The sequence below is a fragment of the Lissotriton helveticus genome, chromosome 8 (assembly GCF_964261635.1).
Source record: "Lissotriton helveticus chromosome 8, aLisHel1.1, whole genome shotgun sequence".
Taxonomy (NCBI): domain Eukaryota; kingdom Metazoa; phylum Chordata; class Amphibia; order Caudata; family Salamandridae; genus Lissotriton; species Lissotriton helveticus.
In genome coordinates this window covers 1721186968-1721208635 of record NC_136069.1, presented here as the reverse complement: position 1 = coordinate 1721208635, position 21668 = coordinate 1721186968, and the positions used below count along the sequence as shown (strand labels likewise).

The window sequence follows — 21668 nt, the reverse complement described above, 5'->3', positions numbered from 1 at the left end:
TCTCAAGGCAGGCTCCAGGTAGCAAACCAGTCCTTCGAGGTACAGCGAGGCAGTTTGGCAGAGTATGCAGCAGGTCACAGCAGCAGGCAGTCCTCTGAGGGCTCAAGGCAGCTCCAGGCAGCAAAGCAGTCCTTCCAGGTGCAGCGAGGCAGTCTTGCAGAGTATGCAGCAGGTCACAGCAGCAGGCAGTCCTCTGAGAGTCCTTCTAGATACAGCGAGGCAGTCTGCAGAGCATGCAGCAGGTCACAGCAGCAGGCAGTCCTCTGAGAGTCCTTCTAGGTACAGCGAGGCAGTCTAGCAGAGCTTGCAGCAGGTCACAGCTGCAGGCAGTCCTCTGAGGGTCCTTCCAGGTGCAGCGAGGCAGTCTTGCAGAGTATGCAGCAGGTCACAGCAGCAGGCAGTCCTCTGAGAGTCCTTAAAGGTACAGCGAGGCAGTCTGCAGAGCATGCAGCAGGTCACAGCAGCAGGCAGTCCTCTGAGAGTCCTTCTAGGTACAGCGAGGCAGTCTTGCAGAGTATGCAGCAGGTCACAGCAGCAGGCAGTCCTCTGAGAGAGAAGAGTGGGGCTGAGGGCCCTAATTTTTATACCTGGTTCCCTTCCTCTGGAAGGTGGTTGAAGCTTTTAAAGAGTTGTTTAGAAGTGCATTGAACTTTCTGACTCCCCTGCCCTGGGTCCAAGAGGTTGCAATGACAATGTGGAGGTGATAAGTCATTTGTGTGACGGCAGAGCACAGCCTGTTCATCTGCAAGTGGGGCTGTCCTAAAGAGAGGAGTCTGTCCATAGAGAGGAGCATGTCCATTAGAGGGGTCTGACCACACAGAAAAATCTGTCCATAGAGAGGAGTCTGTCCATAGAGAGGAGTCTGTCGATAGAGAGGGGTTGGCCCATAGGGAGGTGTCTATCTATGGAAAGGGGTCTGTCCATCGAGAAGCGTCTGTTCTTAGATGGGAGTGTGTTTACAAACAGAAGTCTGTCCATAGAGCGGAGTCTGTCAATAGGGAGGTGTCTATCCATAGAAAGGGGTCTGAGAGGAGAGTGTCAAAAAGAAAGTCTTTCCATAGAGAGGAGTCTGTCAATAAGAAGGAGTTTGTCCGTAGAGAGGGGTCGGTCCATGGAGAGGTGTCTGATTGTAAAGTTGTCTGTGCATAGAGAAGAGATTGCCCATAGTGAGAAGTCTGTCCAAAGAAAGGGGTCTGTTCATAGTTAGGAGTCTGTCCCTAGAAAGGAGTCCATTCCATCGAGATGGGTCTATTCTATAGAGAGGAGTCTGTCCATAGAGAGGAGTCTGTCCTCTCAATGGACAGACTCCTCTCCGGACAGACTCCTCTCTATAGAATAGACTCCTCTCTACAAACAGACTCATATTTATGAACAGACTCCTCTCTATGGACAGACTCCTTTCTTTGGACAGACTCCTCTCTATGGACAAAGTCCTCTGTATGAACAGACTCTGCTCTATGGACAGACTTCTCGCTATGGACAGACTCTTTTCTATGGATAGACCCCTCTCTAAGGGCAGCCTCCTCTCTACGATAGAAAGTGGTTCGTCCATAGACAGGAGTCTGTCCATAGAGATGAGTCTCAACATAGAAAGGGGTTTGTCCGTTGGGAGAAGTCTGTCCATAAAGAGGGTCTGTCTATAGTTGGGAGTCTGTTCGTAGTGCGGAGTCTGTCTGTAGAGGACTACAGAAGATTAAATTTGTTCTAGGAGAATGTACATTCCAAAAACTTTTTGTTGATTATTATTGCAAAACTGTGTCCGCAGGTTGTGGCCTTATGTTTCTTTCTGAAATAGAAATTGTATTACCTACTGGCGGTCGCCAGTAGGTATATATAGTTAGGATTTTTTCTCTATGGGTTTTTTGAAAATTCTATGTCTAATAACTTTGGCGTTTGTGGACGGAATTGGCTGAAACTTTCAGGAAAATGGAACATTTTGTTTCTGAGCAGCCCTTGAAAATTTGGGGGGGGTTCGTCAAGGGGGGGCTGAGAAAAAAGGGGGGTCCCAAAACGTGTTTTTAACATTGAATTTTCCATAGGGCGGTTGGCCTCACTTTTAGCCCGAACGGGTGAATGGATTTGCACGAAACTTGGCAAAATTGTAGGGACTGGTAGCCCGATGTGCCTTTTGTAGGTCTCAATATATGTGCTACAGTGGATTTTGAGAAATTAACGTTTAAAAAAAGATATATATCTGTAACAGCGGACCGGGCAGCGCTCCAGGACGCGTACTTTTCGCGCAACGGAGCTTTGTGAAGCGAAGCTGATTGGTTCTCCGGCGTCTGTCAACATTCCAAACAGTCCGTAGCGGCCGCCATCTTGTCTCTCGGTAGGATCGAGAGACAAGAGGAGGCCAAAGCGAAGGGGCAAATGACCATAAGGGGGAATAGTAGATCCTCGCTGACCCCCTACGTTTGATGTGGAGGTTTTAAAAGGGCTCCGCGGGGCAAAAAAAATAAATAATAATAATAATCGAACGGCTGAATGGATTTGCACGAAACTTGGCAAAATATTAGGGACTGGTAGCCCGATGTGCCTTTGCTAGGTCTCAATATATGTGCTCCAGTGGATTTTGAGAAATTAACGTTCAAAAAAAGATATATATCTGTAACAGCGCTCCGCTTCGCGTACTTTTCGCGTTACGGAGCTTTGCGAAGCTGATTGGTTCTCCGGCGTCTGTCAACATTCCAAACAGTCCGTAGCGGCCGCCATCTTGTCTCTCGGTAGGATTGAGAGACAAGAGGAGGCCAAAGCGAAGGGGGAAATGACCATAAGGGGGCATAGTAGATCCTTCCTGACCTCTTAGGTTTGATGTACCATTTTGTCAAGTTTGGTGTAATTCCGTTCAGCCATTCAGGCTGTAGACGTATGTAAATGTCCTATGGAAAATTGCATGGGGAAAACACATTTGAAAGTGTTGAAATTTAGAACCAATTAAAATGTTACTTTGGTTTTGTATTTGTGTGTGATGAAAGTTAATTGGTTATGTATATATGTCAAATGAGAGGAAACCACAGCCATTTTGTGATACTACTGTCTGAGGTACATTTGTGAGGAATTTTTGGTGGTGAATTTCTGGTGTTTGATTTACACAGTACTAACACTTCTGCTACTTTTAAAAAGGTGAGTTGTTAATTTGTAAGGGGAACTATGTTGTACACTTGAAGATAATTTGAAAAATGTTTTCTGTTATTTATTTGCAGTCCTTCTGTTATACTAAATACTTGATAAAGTTAGTTTTATATTATGTATTACTAAAAACGATAAATGAAAGTGATTATTTTTTTCTGCAATTTACAGCAAGCAATTTCAAAATAAAATGGCTCACAATGAAGAGACCGTGGCAATTTCTTTTGAATTGTCCACTACATTGATTGAAATTGAGAGCACCAATAATGAAATATTGTCACAAGGAGGACATGACTTGTATGATTCCATTAGATTGATTGAAATGGACAGCACCAAGAATGAAATATTGTCACAAGGAGATGACTTGAATGATTCCACTACATTGATTGAAATTGAGAGCACCAATAATGAAATATTGTCACAAGGAGGAGATGACTTGTATGATTCCATTAGATTGATTGAAATGGACAGCACCAATAATGAAATATTGTCACAAGGAGGAGATGACTTGAATGATTCCACTACATTGATTGAAATTGAGAGCACCAATAATGAAATATTGTCACGAGGAGATGACTTGAATGATTCCACTACATTGATTGAAATTGACAGCACCAATAATGAAATATTGTCACAAGGAGGAGATGACTTGAATGATTTTTTTGATCAATCTCTTGATGGCGAATTTATCGAGTGTTTGGAGACCATAGAGTTACAAGAATCATCATTGGAGACTTTTAATGAGGACATTGCTGATGAGGACATGTTACTAGTTCTTTCAAATTTAGAAAATTCTGAAGAATAAATTTATATTTAGAAATCAAAAATTGTTTGAGACATTATTCATTTTTATTTTTAATTTATGAGGTTGTAGCGAAGTGATTGTAGTATAAAATGAGACTTATAGTATAGAGTGCAACATTTTTATGTTACATGGTAAGTTTACTCATATTTACTTCCCTTCTGCCACTATATTATCTCCAATGTGTATTTGACATCTCTTCTTCATCTCCGGCCTCCTTTCTCTCACTGTGTGTCTCCGATGCATCTTATCGCTGCTATTTTGTGTAATTACAGAAGAGAGTAAAATAAAATAGTTCGGAACGTGAAAAGGGGGCAAAGTAGAGTACTCCTCACCCCCTAGGCCTTTTTAGGCGGTCCCAAAAGGATCAGTTTCTGCTTTCCTGAGAGATTATGGTATGAGTTCCATATACCACAATAACTTGCATTACAACATGCAAGATATCTATCTCCTATTACCAACTTTTGGAGATATTCGCGCTAAGCGCGAATATCTCCAAAAAGTAACACCTGCCCTGAGCAGTTCTTAGCCATGTTATCCAATGGGAGGTGGATAACATGGCTAAGAGCATTAGCTCGGTAATGCATGAATATCGCTGAGTTTTTAGCGATATTCATGCATTGCGGCCGTTTATTATCGCATTTGCGATAAACCTTGATAATAGCAAGGTTTATCTTCGATAATTTCTGACGATGCTTAGTGGTAAAAAATTGGTTGGTAAGCATCGTTAGCGATAAATATCGCTTAACTTTGGTAATATGCCCCAACGTCTGTTAACGTTCGATTCGAAGGAAATGAGGAAGTGTTGAAAAACATTGTCTGCGCCATCTTGCCTTTTTTGAAATGCCACACTTTTGTCGTGCACGGCAGCCATTTTAGATGTCTTGACCAGACCCACTCTCTGCACGCTGTCGATTCGTAGCATGGCTCCTCACCCACGCAAGCATCTTCCCTAGGCACTGGTCACCACCGCTCTCTGTCTTATGCATGGGCAATAAACCTCCCCCCATCTGCGCTGCTCTTCCCTGAGAATCACACTCTGTGCCCGCCCGACACCTCCCTTTCGCCCTATTCACTACCGCACCCTCTGACACTCCTCTTTCTCTGTGTCCGATTGTCCAGGCTATCAGCTAGCCCTGCAGATGTAGTTTATGGCCCCAGCTGTAAAGAATCACCCCTCTTCAAAGGAGTTATAGTAGATCAAGGCCCACACCCGATGAGATCCGTCACACCACACGTGTTCCTACTATCTGAAAACCATCCTGTATTGTGATTGGGGAGGGGACCGAGCCTGAAGCGGAAGATTCCAGGAATGACTCTTTGTACATCAAAGTTTTTACAATTATGTGTCACATTAAAAATATATAGCACTCCAACAAAGTAGTAGGAATATAAAACTTTAATAACATATAAATATATACAAGAAAAAAAAAACAGTAAAAACATTTAAACAACGAAGAGACCGTGGCAATTTCTTTTGAATTATCCAATAGATTTATTGAAATTGACAGCACCAATAATGAAATATTCTTGTCAGTAGCGGTCTGTTGTGCGAATAGTTCCAAGGCAGCAGAACGCGCTGAAATCTAGATGGCACGAAAGTGATGTCTAGTAAGTTGCCGCCCAGCAAAAAACGGCGTGGGGCGCCGCGGGGGTGAGTGAGTCCAGTAGGCACCACAGCTATTCTTACCGGCATTGCAGAATTACTGCTGGGGACAATGCCTGTGCTGTAGCAGGGTCACAGCAGAAACAAAAAGGATTCTGTTGAAGATGTTGTTGGTTTTCAATTTGAAAACAGTTCTGGTGTCAACTGCTATGCTAATGTAGTGGTTAATGTTTTGTTTTCTCTAGAAAATGTAAAAGAGGGGGAGGCAGTCCAAAGTTCTGTTAAAAGGGCAAAGGAAAGGATCGGTGGTTTGAACTATCAGTCAAAAAGGGGAGGGGGTGCAATAATTTTTCCTACCGGGTCACACTGTGCTTTCACCGGAAGTGAGGTCTGCAGGATTCTAGTAATTCAAAGTGAGGCTGGCGCCAGCATGGGAGCGCCGACGTCCCGCGGATACAGTTTCGTCACTCCACGGGCGATCATGGCAGTCATTCCCCATCGGGGGTCGGAGACTCCCGCGGCTCCTCTAGAATCTTCAAGGTCGTGGAGGACTACGGTGGTGGAGTCAACCAGTGACCGGGCCATTTCTTTATGCTGGGCCCGCTCTTGCCAGGTCGACCGCCATTTTGAGAGTTCGGCAGCTACCGGCGATCGCGGGGTCACATGAGCGGACGGGCTCCACCCTGCCGGGCGAGACGTTGCAGCATGGCCACAGTGGAAGAACCCTTTTCCGGGCGCCTGGAGCGCTGAGGGTGCAGCTGGGAAGCCTCCACCTGGGGAGGCGGGAGAGGCCTGTTCGCACCGTCTCTCCCTCCCAGTGCACCCCACGGCGTCTCGCTTGAGATTTGTTATGGCCGGACCAGGCGATGAGGACGAGGGGGGGGGGGGGTCGGAGGCATGTGCAAGACATCCCCCCCCAGTGTTGTCGCAGCCATTATAAAAGAAAGAAGTGTCCCGTCCGTCTTCGGGCCGGGCTTCCGGTGGATGTCGGCCGGACGCCCCTGGCTCTGGCCCCATGAACGGGTTTCTTGGTTTATCGGCTGCAGCCGGATCCCGTCGGCCTCGGCCCCCCGACCGTTGGTGGCCGGACCGGAAGAGCATGTGGCGGGACTACCTGCAACTCTCAAGGGCCACCGCGGCCGGACTGGGAGAGAGAGGGGAGGGTCGAGGAGACATTCCCCCCCCCTGCAACTGTTCAGCGTTGTAAAGGCAATCCCCTGGCCGTGTCCCGCTGGCCTCGGCCTCTCCTCCGGCTACACCCTACGTTAGGATCTCCTGGCCGAGGCGTGGCAGCAGGACCTGCCTTATATGGGCTGCTCCCGGCTGGGCGTAGCCGGAACCCTGCCCCACCTTGGAAGTTTCCAGAGTGGGGGCGGATGTTCTACTGACTTGCATTTTCCCTAGTCTATCGATTTTTTTGGCGTGGCAGGCGGTGGGACAGCGAGGGGTGATTTGGTTTCTCTTACTGTTTTTCTGGTCTCTCACCACTGGCATATTTTAACGTTTTCTTGTTTCTAGGACATTAATAGGTTTTATCATTACGTTATGTTATCGTTTCTTTGTTCGTTGTTTAATAAAAGTTCATGTTCATCAGTGGCCTACTGATTTTCGTTTTCCTATTTTTTTCTTTCCAGGTTGTTTCATGGTAAAGTTTCTGTTAACAGGATACAGTGATCACTTCGTTATTATTGCATATGTCCTTTTCACTAGGGGTGCTCTCTGGTCGGGCCAGATGACGTATCTCTAGTAAATGGTCCGGGTGAAAAAGGTGCATCAATCAGTGGGGAGTAGATAGGCATGACAGATTACAACGGGGGAGAAAGGTCCGCATTACGTACCCTTTCACTACTTGCAAAGATTTTCCTACGTTTATTTGCAAACAGGGAATACCTCCAAAAAGAACTAATTCCCAAACAGTCAATGTTCGGACAATCAATCAATCAATGAGGAATGAAATAGGTACGACGTGTTAAAGGCTTGCGTTACCTACCCTTCACTATCTGCAAAGGGAGAGAGAATATTCCTATTCTTCCTCGTTGGCAGGTAGAGAAGATCCTTAAGAGAATTAACTTCGAACAATTCAATGCTCGATTGAAACAATCAACAAGGGGTACTGTGAACACAAATGAACGCCGCTTATGTACATACGCATTGCTATTTTCAACAGGTTGTTCCTAATGTTTCTATTTTAGCGAGGTCAAAAAGAGATCCCATTAGTGGCCTACTGATTTTGCTCGATTCCTTTTGTTTTTTTACACGATTTTTCGCTATCTGCAAAGACTAAACAGAGTATTGCGACTCTGTGCTTGTTTGTAAATAGAGAATGAACCAAAGAGAACAATCAATCAAATGGAGAGAGAAGCAGGCACGACGGATTACAAAGGGGGCAAAGGGCTGCGTTAACTACCCTTCACTATCTGCAAAGAGAGAGTACTCCTAATAGAAATGAGGGGTGGGGGGCAGCATTCAAAGCAGATCAGTGTGCATAAACACGAAAATGTTTTTACTTACCACGTACTTGACATTCGACAGCTTATGATATTTGCTGTTAAAAAACCATTGAAATTCACTGAAAAAACCATAGGTTATAGACCATATATAGTTAGGAATTAGCATTTACAAAACCTTGAAAATTCACTGAAAAAACCATAGGTTATACACCATATATAGTTAGGAATTAGCATTTAAAAAACCTTATTTTACTCACACAAAACCATTGAAATTCCATATATAGTTAGTTGCACTAACTATATATCGCGCACCCGCAATCCACTGCTGATGATGTCACATATTACATCATTCATGACATGGTCAGTGACATCACTGATGACATCACTGATGACATCTCAAATGACATCACTGATGAGATCACTGATGACATCATCCAGTGACTGTGTGTTTCTGTAAAGTTTAAATATGTTTTACATATTGAAGAATGAGTAGATGTATAAGTGTCTGGACGAAGGATTTAGTAGGTGCATGACTGAATGTATGAGTGAGTGATTAAATGTGTCTCACTGAGTGCATGGGTTAGTGACTAAACTGTCTTAATTTGTGCATCATTATGTCTGTTGTTCTGTAAACTGCTGCATGTGTTGATCAGTAGCTATATGATTAACTATATGGGTTATTGATTGATTGTCCAAGTATTTGTATAGGAGACTGAGTGTGTGTGTGGCTGGCTGGGAGGTGTGTGACTCTGTGCAGATCAATGTGTACTTGTATCAATGATTGTATAAGAAAGTAAGTATGTGTTAGTATATGTTTGAAAATGTAAGGTGCTCTATGTTTAACTGTATAGACAAGAAAATGGAAATGTGATTGATTCTTTACAGGACTGACTAGGTGTGTGAGTAACTCCATGGATGAGTGGCAGAGTGTAAGTGTCTGTATAGGTGTATGAGTGCATATGATAGTGTTGTAAAGATGAGTGATTGTATGTATGAATGATTGTATGGGTGAATGAGTGAATGTGTGTGTAGACGTAGGAATCAGTGAGTACGTATGTAGTAACTAGTATTGGTGTGTCAATGGTTTCAAAAATTATACTCTGTATTTAACACTGGGTGAAACAGAGGTTATATTAAAACGTGAGGAGATGCATTGTATTGTCACATGAATGATATCATCAGTGATGTGGTCATTGATGTCAAATGAGATGTCATCAGTGATGTCATCAGTGATGTCACTGACCATGTCATGAATGATGTAATATGTGACATGATCAGCAGTGGATTGCGGGTGCGCGATATATAGTTAGTGCAACTAACTATATATGGAATTTCAATGGTTTTGTGTGAGTAAAATAAGGTTTTTTAAATGCGAATTCCTAACTATATATGGTGTATAACCTATGGTTTTTTCAGTGAATATATATAATTTTAAGATTGTAATATATGTTTCTGTAGTCCTTCCCCGGTTCGAAAGTCTGTTGAGTGTCTGTGATATGGCTGTAGCAATGAATGATTGATGACGAAAACCTAGTCCCTTTATTTGTATGTGTCCTTTTTTGAAGATGTTTTGTCTAATCATTTGAAAAAATATAAGTCTGTTTTTCTAAAAATATTAAAATAAAAAAGCTATTAAGTAGTTATTCCCTGGCTTGAATTTTTCTTCAAGTTTTGGTTGGTTCATTGTTTATTGAAATTATTCACATCAGCATTGGCACCCTATCTTTGTTTTTTGGAACACTGCATCCACAGCACAGCGCCACCACTGCCCTCCTGCCAGCACTGCATCCACAGCACAGCGCCACCACTGCCCTCCTGCCAGCACTGCATCCACAGCACAGCGCCACCACTGCCCTCCTGCCAGCACTGCATCCACAGCACAGCGCCACCACTGCCCTCCTGCCAGCACTGCATCCACAGCACAGCGCCACCACTGTCCTCCTGCCAACACTGCATCCGCAGCACAGCGCCACCACTGTCCTCCTGCCAACACTGCATCCGCAGCACAGCGCCACCACTGTCCTCCTGCCAACACTGCATCCGTAGCACAGCGCCACCACTGTCCTCCTGCCAGCACTGCATCCGCAGCACAGCGCTACCACTGTCCTCCTGCCAACACTGCATCCGTAGCACAGCGCCACCACTGTCCTCCTGCCAACACTGCATCCACAGCACAGCGCCACCACTGCCCTCCTGCCAGCACTGCATCCGCAGCACAGCGCTACCACTGTCCTCCTGCCAACACTGCATCCACAGCACAGCGCCACCACTGCCCTCCTGTCCTGCCAGCACTGCATCCACAGCACAGCGCCACCACTGTCCTCCTGCCAGCACTGCATCCGCAGCACAGCGCTACCACTGCCCTCCTGCCAGCACTGCATCCACAGCACAGCGCTACCACTGTCCTCCCACCAACACTGCATCCACAGCACAGCGCCACCACTGTCCTCCTGCCAACACTGCATCCACAGCACAGCGCCACCACTGCCCTCCTTCCAGCACTGCATCCACAGCACAGCGCCACCACTGCCCTCCTGCCAGCACTGCATCCGCAGCACAGCGCCACCACTGCCCTCCTGCCAGCACTGCATCCACAGCACAGCGCCACCACTGCCCTCCTGCCAGCACTGCATCCACAGCACAGCGCCACCACTGCCCTCCTGCCAGCACTGCATCCACAGCACAGCGCCACCACTGTCCTCCTGCCAACACTGCATCCGCAGCACAGCGCCACCACTGTCCTCCTGCCAACACTGCATCCGCAGCACAGCGCCACCACTGTCCTCCTGCCAACACTGCATCTGTAGCACAGCGCCACCACTGTCCTCCTGCCAGCACTGCATCCGCAGCACAGCGCTACCACTGTCCTCCTGCCAACACTGCATCCGTAGCACAGCGCCACCACTGTCCTCCTGCCAACACTGCATCCACAGCACAGCGCCACCACTGCCCTCCTGCCAGCACTGCATCCGCAGCACAGCGCTACCACTGTCCTCCTGCCAACACTGCATCCACAGCACAGCGCCACCACTGTCCTCCCGCCAACACTGCATCCGTAGCACAGCGCCACCACTGCCCTCCTGCCAGCACTGCATCCGCAGTCTCTCTCAGCACCCTGTCGTACAGCTGCCCCCTGAACACTACAACTCATGCTGTCTGCCACCCCCTACTTCCACAGCACACTGTTGTGGCCCCTCGCCACTGCCGAGGAGCTGATGCTTCTGTTCTGTAAGAGCATCGCAGTCTCCCCCGGCACCCTGTGAGCACAGCTGCCCTACATCTGTGGTGCCCCCTCACACTACAACCTCTGCTGTCTGCCTCCATTACTGCTGAGGAGCTGATGCTTCTTTTATGTCGGAGAGCATCACAGAGCCCGTAGGAGGGACAGACGGATGAGCACAAGAGCAACAGCCATCGGGGGAAGCGCTGGGAGTCAGGCGCGCAACACCCATTGGACTCACCGGGCTTCAGCCCCCCCCGTCGTGTGTGACAGCCCGTTATGAGACAGATCCCGGGCACACACACAGCCACACCCAAACGTTTCACAGGTCTTTAAAAGACCATTTGAATGCTAATTAGGCCTTGCTGTTGTTTCACCCCTTGTTGGAGGCCCTGCAGCTCCACTCTGCCTACTGATCAAAGGTTCAGCCCCCCCCGAAATGTTTTCTTATTCCCCCCCCCCGAAATTTGGGTCTAGTTGCGCCTCTGCTGGGAATAATTCCGTGTTAACACTCCTCTGCCTTTTCAGCCCCTCCCACGGCTGCAGGGCCATTGAATGCATGCAGCGTTGAAATGAATGGCTGCAGGTTACCCAAATGACTCGTACACGTGCATTAACCGACTGAGCTACCTCCCATGGTTTCTGTCCTGAATGCTGCACTTGGATCTCAGCAGCAGCCAGGGAACAGTTTGCACCCGCACTTCCTGGAAGTGTGACTGGGGCCCACGAGCCAGGGTCGCACTTACAATCTGAGGAGCACTGCACAAGGAGGAGGGGTCATATTTTTCATGTCAAATGAACCTGCTGAAAGCTCTGACGGGGTTATATGCGTCGAGGCACTTAAAAGAACAACTTCCTCCTGTTATGACCTCTCCCCCTCGAGCCTCCGGCCTCACTCGCTTGTATTTAACTGTAGCGAGATATCAGGAATTGGGCTAATAATACGTCTTCCATTAGAAGCCTCCACTCGGTGGAACAAACCTCGCTCGCATCTTCGATAGGGACATTAAAGTTGAGAACGAGAGGGTCTGTCTCAAATGTAGCGCCTTGAAACGCTGAACAGATGTTAGTGAAGAGGAGCAGGAAACATGACCTAAATAGATGGAGGCAACAAACCCACTATCACGGGTAACATTTGAAGAGAGAATTTGTTGTTTCTCAAAACTGATCAGATCTTTCTTTATAATCTGAACCTTTTGTCTCTGGAGATAAGTCCGTCCTTTGCTGAATGAATCACAAACCTAGAAACTGAATTATCTGAGTCAGACTCAAAGACTTAGGCCTGATTTAAATGTTGGTGATGAGCATACTCTGTTGTGACGAGGAGTTCTCACCGCCGACATTACGGCTGAACGCTGAATTATAAAGCGGGTCGACCCTAGTTTAACCGCGGTGGAGACTTGTCTGTCTCCTCTGTGGACAGACAGCTCGGGCAGGCATGCACATTAAAAAGACAAATACTGTGTTTATTACCAAATATCAGCGTCTCAAGTGACGTGTACAAGCATCAAGACAGGAATGAGAAACAATATCCGGGACAGGAACTTTGGTGAAAAATGTTACATTCCAACAAAACAACATTTCATAGTAATTCCATAACAGTCCCGAGGTCGGGGTTATTCTATAAAAACAGAACCCACCTGCAGCTGAAGAGCAATGACCCTCGACCCCAAATTCGCTATTTTGGGTCAGAAGTTTATCAGCGCAGCCGAGCTACGGAAAGCACCTCTATAGGGTCAGACCTAGTGGAGGTAAATGAATACCTACCCAGGAGCCAACATTACGAGTTAAACACTGACAATGAGGAGTGCTTATGTAATCTAATTACATGTCTAAAGAGGGATTACTCACCCCATCCTGGCAAATTCACACTTGTGCCGTCTATCCCTTATCTTATGTCCGCACTCCAAAATATGAACACCTGAAAAGTACCCAATATGTGATGTTGGTCTATTTCTCAATATACTATTTTATTTAGTGAATAAACACCTCGTCCCACAGGGACCTCTGATGAAAACATCTCTCTCTGTGCATCACACCCCGTGTAAATATACAAATGGCTGCAATAACTGCTAAAGTTGTGAATTCACCATTCACACCGCAGCAGAGGGTCTCCAGCATAAAAAGTGTATTAATATATTTATGAATATGTCCATTCAGCTCCGCCTCTGCTCGTCTGAGGTCTCCCCCCATGAGATTCCTATATAAACAGGGCGTGGTCGGATGTGTGAGGTGGGATGTGTCACTAGAGGGGAGTAAGTCAAGGACGGGAAGGAAATAAAGATAAACTGAAGCTGTGACGCCCCTGTCTGTGCTCTGCTTTACTCCTCTCCGTGTCTCTTCTCTCCTGCAGGTTGGAGCGCTGCTCCCTCACCGGTTCATGCTGTGGAGACCTCGCCTCTGCCCTGGAAACAAACTCCTCTCTCACAGAGCTCGACCTGCGCTGGAATGAGCTGGGAGACGCTGGAGTGAAGAAGTTGTGTGAAGGCCTCAAACACCCAAACTGCAAACTACAGACACTGAGGTACAGAGCTGTGCAGATCTTATCACGTCATTGATTTCTAAATATACATCGTAGGTGGGGCTCACACTTATATTTAAAAATGTATTTAAATGTTTACATGATTGACTCTTTTCTGTTAATGTCGTGATAAAGGCACCCATTGATAACATTTGTGAATTACATCTGGTTTGAGAAGTGGGGGTACCCGAGCCCAAATCCATGGTCATGAAAGAAGCCCCTGTCATGGTGCCGAGGGGCACTTTTAAAGCCGGTTTCTCAGGTATTTGGGCTCAAATGGAATAGTTCTTAACCAGAGGGCAGTCTTTTCCTTCCAGTGATGGTGCCGACCCCACCAGTCTCCCTGCTGTTACCAGACCGGCTGCTGGATACGAGGCAGAGGAATGTCAGTGAGACACGGGGGGCTCCGAGGCCCTCTTCACATTCTGAAGGAGGGAGCTGTAAGATGAAAGGTAGAGCAAGCTGCAGAGAGAGCCAGCTGTAAGGTGAAAGGTAGAGCGGGCTGCAGAGAGGGTCAGCTGTAAGATGAAAGGTAGAGCAGGCTGCAGAGAGGGGGAACTGTACGATGAAAGGTAGAGCAAGCTACAAAGAAGGCAGCTGTAAGATGAAAGGTAGAGCTGGCTGCCGAGAGGGCCAGCTGTAAGGTGAAAGGTAGAGCAGGCTGCAGAGAGGGTCAGCTGTAAGATGAAAGGTAGAGCAGGCTGCAGAGAGGGGGAACTGTACGATGAAAGGTAGATCAAGCTACAAAGAAGGCAGCTGTAAGATGAAAGGTAGAGCAGGCTGCAGAGAGGGCCAGCTGTAAGGTGAAAGGTAGAGCAGGCTGCAGAGAGGGTCAGCTGTAAGATGAAAGGTAGAGCAGGCTGCAGAGAGGGGGAACTGTACGATGAAAGGTAGATCAAGCTACAAAGAAGGCAGCTGTAAGATGAAAGGTAGAGCAGGCTGCAGAGAGGGCCAGCTGTAAGGTGAAAGGTAGAGCAGGCTGCAGAGAGGGTCAGCTGTAAGATGAAAGGTAGAGCAGGCTGCAGAGAGCGGTAGCTGAAAGATGAAAGGTAGAACAGGCTGCAGAGAGGGGCAGCTGTAAAATGAAAGGAGGAGCAGACTGCAGAGAGGGGCAGCTGTAAAATGAAAGGAGGAGCAGAATGCAGAGAGGGGCAGCTGTAAAATGAAAGGTAGAGCAGGCTGTTAGATGAAAGGTAGAGCAGGCTGCAGAGAGGGACAGCTGTAAAATGAAAGGAGGAGCAGACTGCAGAGAGGGGGCAGCTGTAAGAGTAAAACTAGTGCAGGCTACAAAGAGGATCATCTGTGAGATGAAAGGCAGAGCTGGCTGCAGAAATCGGCAGCTGTGGTTCACTCTGTGCCAAGACAGCACAGCTGCTGAGGTTCACGGTGTGCTTGGACAGCACAGCTGCTGAGGTTCACGCTGTGCTTAGACAGCAGAGCTGCTGAGGTTCACGCTGTGCTTAGACAGCAGAGATGCTGAGGTTCACAGTGTGCTTAGACAGCAGAGCTGCTGAGGTTCACGGTGTGCTTAGACAGCAGCACTGCTGAGGTTCACGGTGTGCTTAGACAGCAGAGCTGCTGAGGTTCATGCTGTGCTTAGACAGCAGCACTGCTGAGGTTCACGGTGTGCTTAGACAGCAGCGCTGCTGAGGTTCATGGTGTGCTTAGACAGCAGAGCTGCTGAGGTTTACGGTGTGCTTAGACAGCAGAGCTGCTGAGGTTCACAGTGTGCGTAGACAGCAGAGCTGCTGAGGTTCACGGTGTGCTTGGACAGCACAGCTGCTGAGGTTCACGCTGTGCTTAGACAGCACAGCTGCTGAGGTTCACGGTGTGCTTGGACAGCACAGCTGCTGAGGTTCACGCTGTGCTTAGACAGCAGAGATGCTGAGGTTCACAGTGTGCTTAGACAGCAGAGCTGCTGAGGTTCAGCTGTGCTTAGATAGCAGTGCTGCTGAGGTTCACGGTGTGCTTAGACAGCAGTGCTGCTGAGGTTCATGGTGTGCTTAGACAGCAGAGCTGCTGAGGTTTACGGTGTGCTTAGACAGCAGAGCTGCTGAGGTTTACGGTGTGCTTAGACAGCAGAGCTGCTGAGGTTCACAGTGTGCGTAGACAGCAGAGCTGCTGAGGTTCATGGTGTGCTTGGAAAGAAGAGCTGCTGAGCTTCAGCTGTGCTTAGACAGCAGAGCTGCTGAGGTTCTTGGTGTGCTTAGACAGCAGAGCTGCTGAGGTTCACTCTTTGCTTAGACAGCAGAGCTGCTGAGGTTCTTGGTGTGTGTAGACAGTAGAGCTGCTGAGGGTCAAGGTGTGATTACATAGAAGAGCTGCTGAGGTTCACTCTGTGCTTAGACAGCAGAGCTCCTGAGGTTCACGGTGTGCTTAAACAGCAGAGCTGCTGAGGTTCACGGTGTGCTTAAACAGCAGAGCTGCTGAGGTTCACGGTGTGCTTAGACAGCAGAGCTGCTGAGGTTCACGGTGTGCTTAGACTGCAGCGCTGCTGAGGTTCATAGTGTGCTTAGACAGCAGCGCTGCTGAGATTAGCACATAGGACAGGAGGCATCTTTGTATATTCTCTCGTTAGCTGACCTATTATCACTCAATGTAATTCCTTTAAAGAGGAAGAAGCACCCCTGCCAATGCTTCTCTTCACCTGGAGGCGACAAAGATAAACACAGAAGAAGGACCACTCAACCACGTCCTGGCACGGCGTCATATCATGCTTGGAGTTTAATGTATCAGGACTAGACTCGGACCTCATCAAAAATAGGAATAACTGGAATTATTTGCTCTCCCATGCAAGGCTTAAAAGAAAATGAAAAGGCACAGGCAAGGTCGATAGGTCTGGCCTCGGATGGTATTGCAATGGTAAATTATTTTTTTTGCCATAATTTGGCATTGCATTTATTTATTTTTTTAAATCATTCAGAGATGTAACTATTTAACTAATGCTGTTTTTTAAATAGCAGGCATTTATTTTGGGAAACAGAGTTCACACCGCAACCGTTACAACGCATGCCTCTACCCTGCATGCCGTTGCAATGAAAAAGTTGTATAGCAGTGGGGAGAAGGTGTTAGATTTAACTCCAACACCTTCCCTACTGTTGCACACACTGGAGTTGGAATAGAAAATTAATCTATTCCAACTTCCGTGATTCCCTGACAGCAAGTCGCAGTAAGGTTTGGCGTTGCAACGGCATGAGGTGTAATGGCATGCGTTGTAACGTCAAATAACCATTTAATTTATGTCATGAATTTCAATATTATTGGTGAATGAGACAAGATTACATCACCATCTAACCAAGCACTCCAAGAAAAATCAGCTGCAATGTCATTTAACACTTTTTATCTTGAAAATAAATCATCATCTAACTGGGCAACCAGGGTCCAGGAAAAAAGAAATAACCAGTCTTTAAAATCAATATTAAACTAAAGAACACATTTTAAATCCGGTTTGTCACTGAAGATCAGGGAACTATTTTTAGGCGGAGGTGGACAATGTGCACAGGCCTTTGAGTGCCCTGCTGTAGGCTGTGGAGGGCGGAAGCAAAGTGTGAACTACGTTTTAACAGACCAATGGGTGATGATTTCTTATCAGAAGCCCGTTATAACAAGCCGTGTATTAATAGGCAGGTCACTGCAACGACTGCTAAAGTTGTGACTTTACCATTTACACCACAGCAGAGTACCCAGCATAAAACATATATGAATATATTTATGTCCATTCAGCTCCACCTCTGCTCGTCTGAGAACCCCCCCATGAGGTTCCTTTATAAACAGGGCGTGGTCGGATGTGTGAGGTGGGATGTGTCTCTAGAGGGAGTAACTCAAGGATGAGAAGTAAATGAAGATAAAACTGAAGCTGTGACGCCCCTGTCTGTGCTCTGCTTTACTCCTCTCCGTGTGTGTTCTCTCCTGCAGGTTGAATCGCTGCTCCCTCACCGGTTCATGCTGCGGAGACCTCGCCTCTGCCCTGGAAACAAACACATCTCTCACAGAGCTCCACCTGGGCTGGAATGAGTATCTGGGAGACGCTGGAGTGAAGAAGTTGTGTGAAGGCCTCAAACATCCAAACTGCAAACTACAGAAGCTGAGGTACAGAGCTGAGCAGTTCTTATCACGTCATTGATTTCTAAATATACATCGTAGGTGGGGCGCACACATATATTTTAAAAATGCCTTGAAATGTTTACATGATTGCCTCTTTTCTGTTAATGTCGTGATAAAGGTTCCCATTGATAACATTTGTGAATTACGTCAGGTTTGTGAAGTGGGGGTACAGAAGCCCCAACTCCACGGTCATGAAAGAAGCCCCTGCCATGGTGCGTAGGGGCCCTTTTAAAGCCGGTTTCTCAGGTATTTGGGCTCAAATGGAATAGTTCTTAACCAGAGGGCAGGTCTTTTCCTTCAAGTGATGGTGCCTACCCCACCAGTCTCCCTGCTGTTACCAGACCGGCTGCTGGATACGAGGCAGAGGAATGTCAGTGAGACACGGGGGGGCTCCGAGGCCCTCTTCACATTCTGAAGGAGGGAGCTGTAAGATGAAAGGTAGAGTAGGCAGCAGAGAGGGGCAACAGTAAGATGAAAGGTAGAGCAGGCTACAAAGAAGGCAGCTGTAAGATGAAAGGCAGAGCAGGCTGCAGAGAGGGGGAACTGTAAGATGAAAGGTAGAGCAAGCTACAAAGAAGGCAGCTGTAAGATGAAAGGTAGAGCAGGCTGCAGAGAGAGCCAGCTGTAAGGTGAAAGGTAGAGCAGGCTGCAGAGAGGGTCAGCTGTAAGATGAAAGGTAGAGCAGGCTGCAGAGAGCGGTAGCTGAAAGATGAAAGGTAGAACAGGCTGCAGAGAGGGGCAATGAGGAGCTGAGAGTCACTGGAGTGAAGGAGTTGTGTGAAGGCCTCAAACATCCAAACTGCAAACTACAGACACTGAGGTACAGAGCTGTGAAGTTCTTATCACGTCATTGATTTCTAAATATACATCGTGGGTGGGGCTCAGACATATATTTTAAAAATGCCTTGAAATGTTTACATGATTGACTCTTTTCTGTTAATGTTGTGAGAAAAGCTCCCATTAATAACATTTGTGAACTAAGTCAGGTTTGTGAAGTGGGGGTACCCAAACCCCAAAGAAGCCCCTGTCATGGTGCCGAGGGGCACTTTTTAAAGTCTGTTTCTCGGGTATTTGGGATAAAATGAAAGAGGTCTTAACCAGAGGGCAGGTCTGTTCCTTCCAGTGAGGGCGCCTACCCACCAGTCTCCCTGCTGTTAACAGACCTGCTGCTGGATACGAGGCCAAGGAATTGCAGCTATAAGATAAAAGGCAGAGCAGGCTGCACAATGGGGCAACTGTAAGATGAAAGGTAGAGTGGGCTACAGAGAGGGGCTAGTGTAAGATGAAAAGTAGAGCAGGCTACAGAGAAGGCAGCTGTAAGATGAAATGTAGAGCAGGCTGCTGTGAAGGGCAGCTGTAAGATGAAATGCAGAGCAGGCTACCGGGAGGGACAACTGTAAGATGAAAGTTAGAGCAGTCTACAACAAAGGCAGCTGTAAGATGAAATGTAGAGCAGGCTGCTGTGAAGGGCAGCTGTAAGATGAAAGGTAGAGCAGACTACAAAGAAGGCAGCTGTAAGATGAAAGAAGAAACAGACTGCGGAGAGGGCAGTTGTAAGATGAAAGGTAGAGCAGGCTACAACAAAGGCAGCTGTAAGATGAAATGTAGAGCGGGCTACAGAGAAGGTAACTGTAAGATGAAAGGTAGAGCAGGCTGCATACAGGGGCAGCTGTAAAATGAAGAGTAGAGCATGCTGCAGAGAGGGGCAGCTGTACAATGAAAGGAGGAGCAGTCTGCAGAGAGGGGAAGTGGTAAGATGAAAGGTAGAGCAGGCTGCAGAGAGCGGCAGCTGTAAAATGAAGAGTAGAGCGGACTGCACAGAGGGGCAGCTATAAGATGAATGGTAGAACAGGCTGCGGAGAGGATTATCTGTGAGATGAAAGACGTAGCAGGCTGCAGAAAGTGGTTCACAGTATGCCTAGCCAGCAGAGCTGCTGAGGTTCATGGTGTGCTTAGACAGCAGAGCTGCTGAGATTCATGGTGTGCTTAGACAGCAGAGCTGCTGAGGTTCACAGTGTGCTTAGACAGCAGAGCTGCTGAGGTTCACTCTGTGCTTAGACAGCAGAGCTGCTGAGGTTCACTCTGTGCTTAGACAGCAGAGCTGCTAAGGTTTATGGTATGCTTAGACAGCAGCGCTGCTGAGGTTCATGGTGTGCTTAGACAGCAGAGCTGCTGAGGTTCAAAGTGTACGTACACAGCGGAGCTGCTGAGGTTCACTCTGTGCTTAGACAGAAGAGCTGCTGAGGTTCACGGTGTGCTTAGACAGCAGAGCTGCTGAGGTTCACTCTGTGCTTAGACAGCAGAGCTGCTGAGGTTCACTCTGTGCTTAGGCTGCAGAGCTGCTGAGGTTCACTCTGTGCTTAGACAGCAGAGCTGCTGAGGTTCACGGTGTGCTTAGACAGCAGAGCTGCTGAGGTTCACGGTGTGCTTAGACAGCAGAGCTGCTGAGGTCCAGCTGTGCTTAGACAGCAGAGCTGCTGAGGTTCATGGTGTGCTTACACACCAGAGCTGCTGAGGTTCATGGAGTGCTTAGACAGCAGAGCTGCTGAGGTTCATAGTGTGCATAGACAGCAGAGCTGCTGAGATTAGCACATATAACAAGAGGCATCTTTGTAAATTGTCTCGTTATGTGACCTATGAACACTCACGATTATTCCTTTAAAGAGGAAGAAGCACCCCAGCCAATGCTTCTCTTCACCTGGAGGCGACAAAGATAAACACAGAAGAAGGACCACTCAACCACGTCCTGGTACGGCGTCATATCATGCTTGGAGTTTAATGTATCAGGACTAGACTCGGACCTCATCAAAAATAGGAATAATTGGAATTATTTGCCCTCCCATGCAAGAAAATGAAAAGGCACAGGCAGGGTGGATAGGTCTGGCCTCGGATGGTATTGCAATAGTAATTTTCTTTTGCCATAATTTGACATTACATTTATTTATTTCTTAAATCATTCAGAGATGTAGCTGTTTTACTAATGATGTTTTTTAAATAGCAGGCATTTATTTTGGGAAACAGAGTTCACACCGCAACCGTTGTGATGTATTCCTATAGGTTCTGTATCGATCCCCCTATTCCTGACCCTATTCTGGTTAACAAGTTAACTAGCAGCCAGCCCATGGTGCAGAAAACCCCCATGATGCAGGAACCGTTATCTGATTAAGCCACACTACGGCACAGGAACGTGTTATCTGATGAGGTCATAACGCTTGCCACCTAATTAAACAAGCGATATTCCTCCAGCCCCTGATAAGGCATACAGAGTTCTCAAAACAAATCAAACCTATGACAACCTGGGAAAAACCCTGCGGCCATTGTTTTGATTTCATCGAGAACTTCAGCAAAAGAATGTGCTAACAACCAGGTCGTATGACATCCTTATTGACGTATCTATGTCCATCCTTACGTCAATCTCAGCACCTTACAGGTATAAATATTACCGATATTGCCCTATGCAAACACACGCGGTGGTGACGAGATCGGAGCAGCCAGACTTGCCGAAGCCCAGAGCAGAACAGACCCCGCTGGCGCAGCCCCGCCTTACTGACGCGCTGAGAATGAGACGCTGCCTTTCTCCTGCCGAGAAATCCAGCTCCGGCGCTTCCGGGCAGCCCTTGCAGGCAGCCTGGAATATCGAGACCAGAGACGAGAAATATCATCCCTCATTCATCCTAAATTCCAGGTACAGAACTGAATAACCCCTCGCAGAGAATTCTTTAGTCAGTCACTTGGCAAAAACAAACTTAACTTAAACTGCTACTTTCTATTCCCGCCCACGTATTAGGTTTAGGTCAGGTACACGGGGTAGGCGTAGTTAGAAACACCAGTTGAGT

General features: G+C 47.2%; 1 protein-coding gene across 1 annotated transcript in view; it reads left to right on the top strand.

The window, feature by feature from the left end:
- Positions 1 to 21668, top strand: part of LOC144773660 (NACHT, LRR and PYD domains-containing protein 12-like) — a 603733-nt gene that overhangs the window by 471622 nt on the left and 110443 nt on the right. The window contains exons 7-8 of the mRNA XM_078658808.1: positions 13561 to 13731; positions 17644 to 17817. Coding sequence (XP_078514934.1) covers positions 13561 to 13731; positions 17644 to 17817 — 345 coding nt within the window. The remainder of the gene's footprint in view (positions 1 to 13560; positions 13732 to 17643; positions 17818 to 21668) is intronic.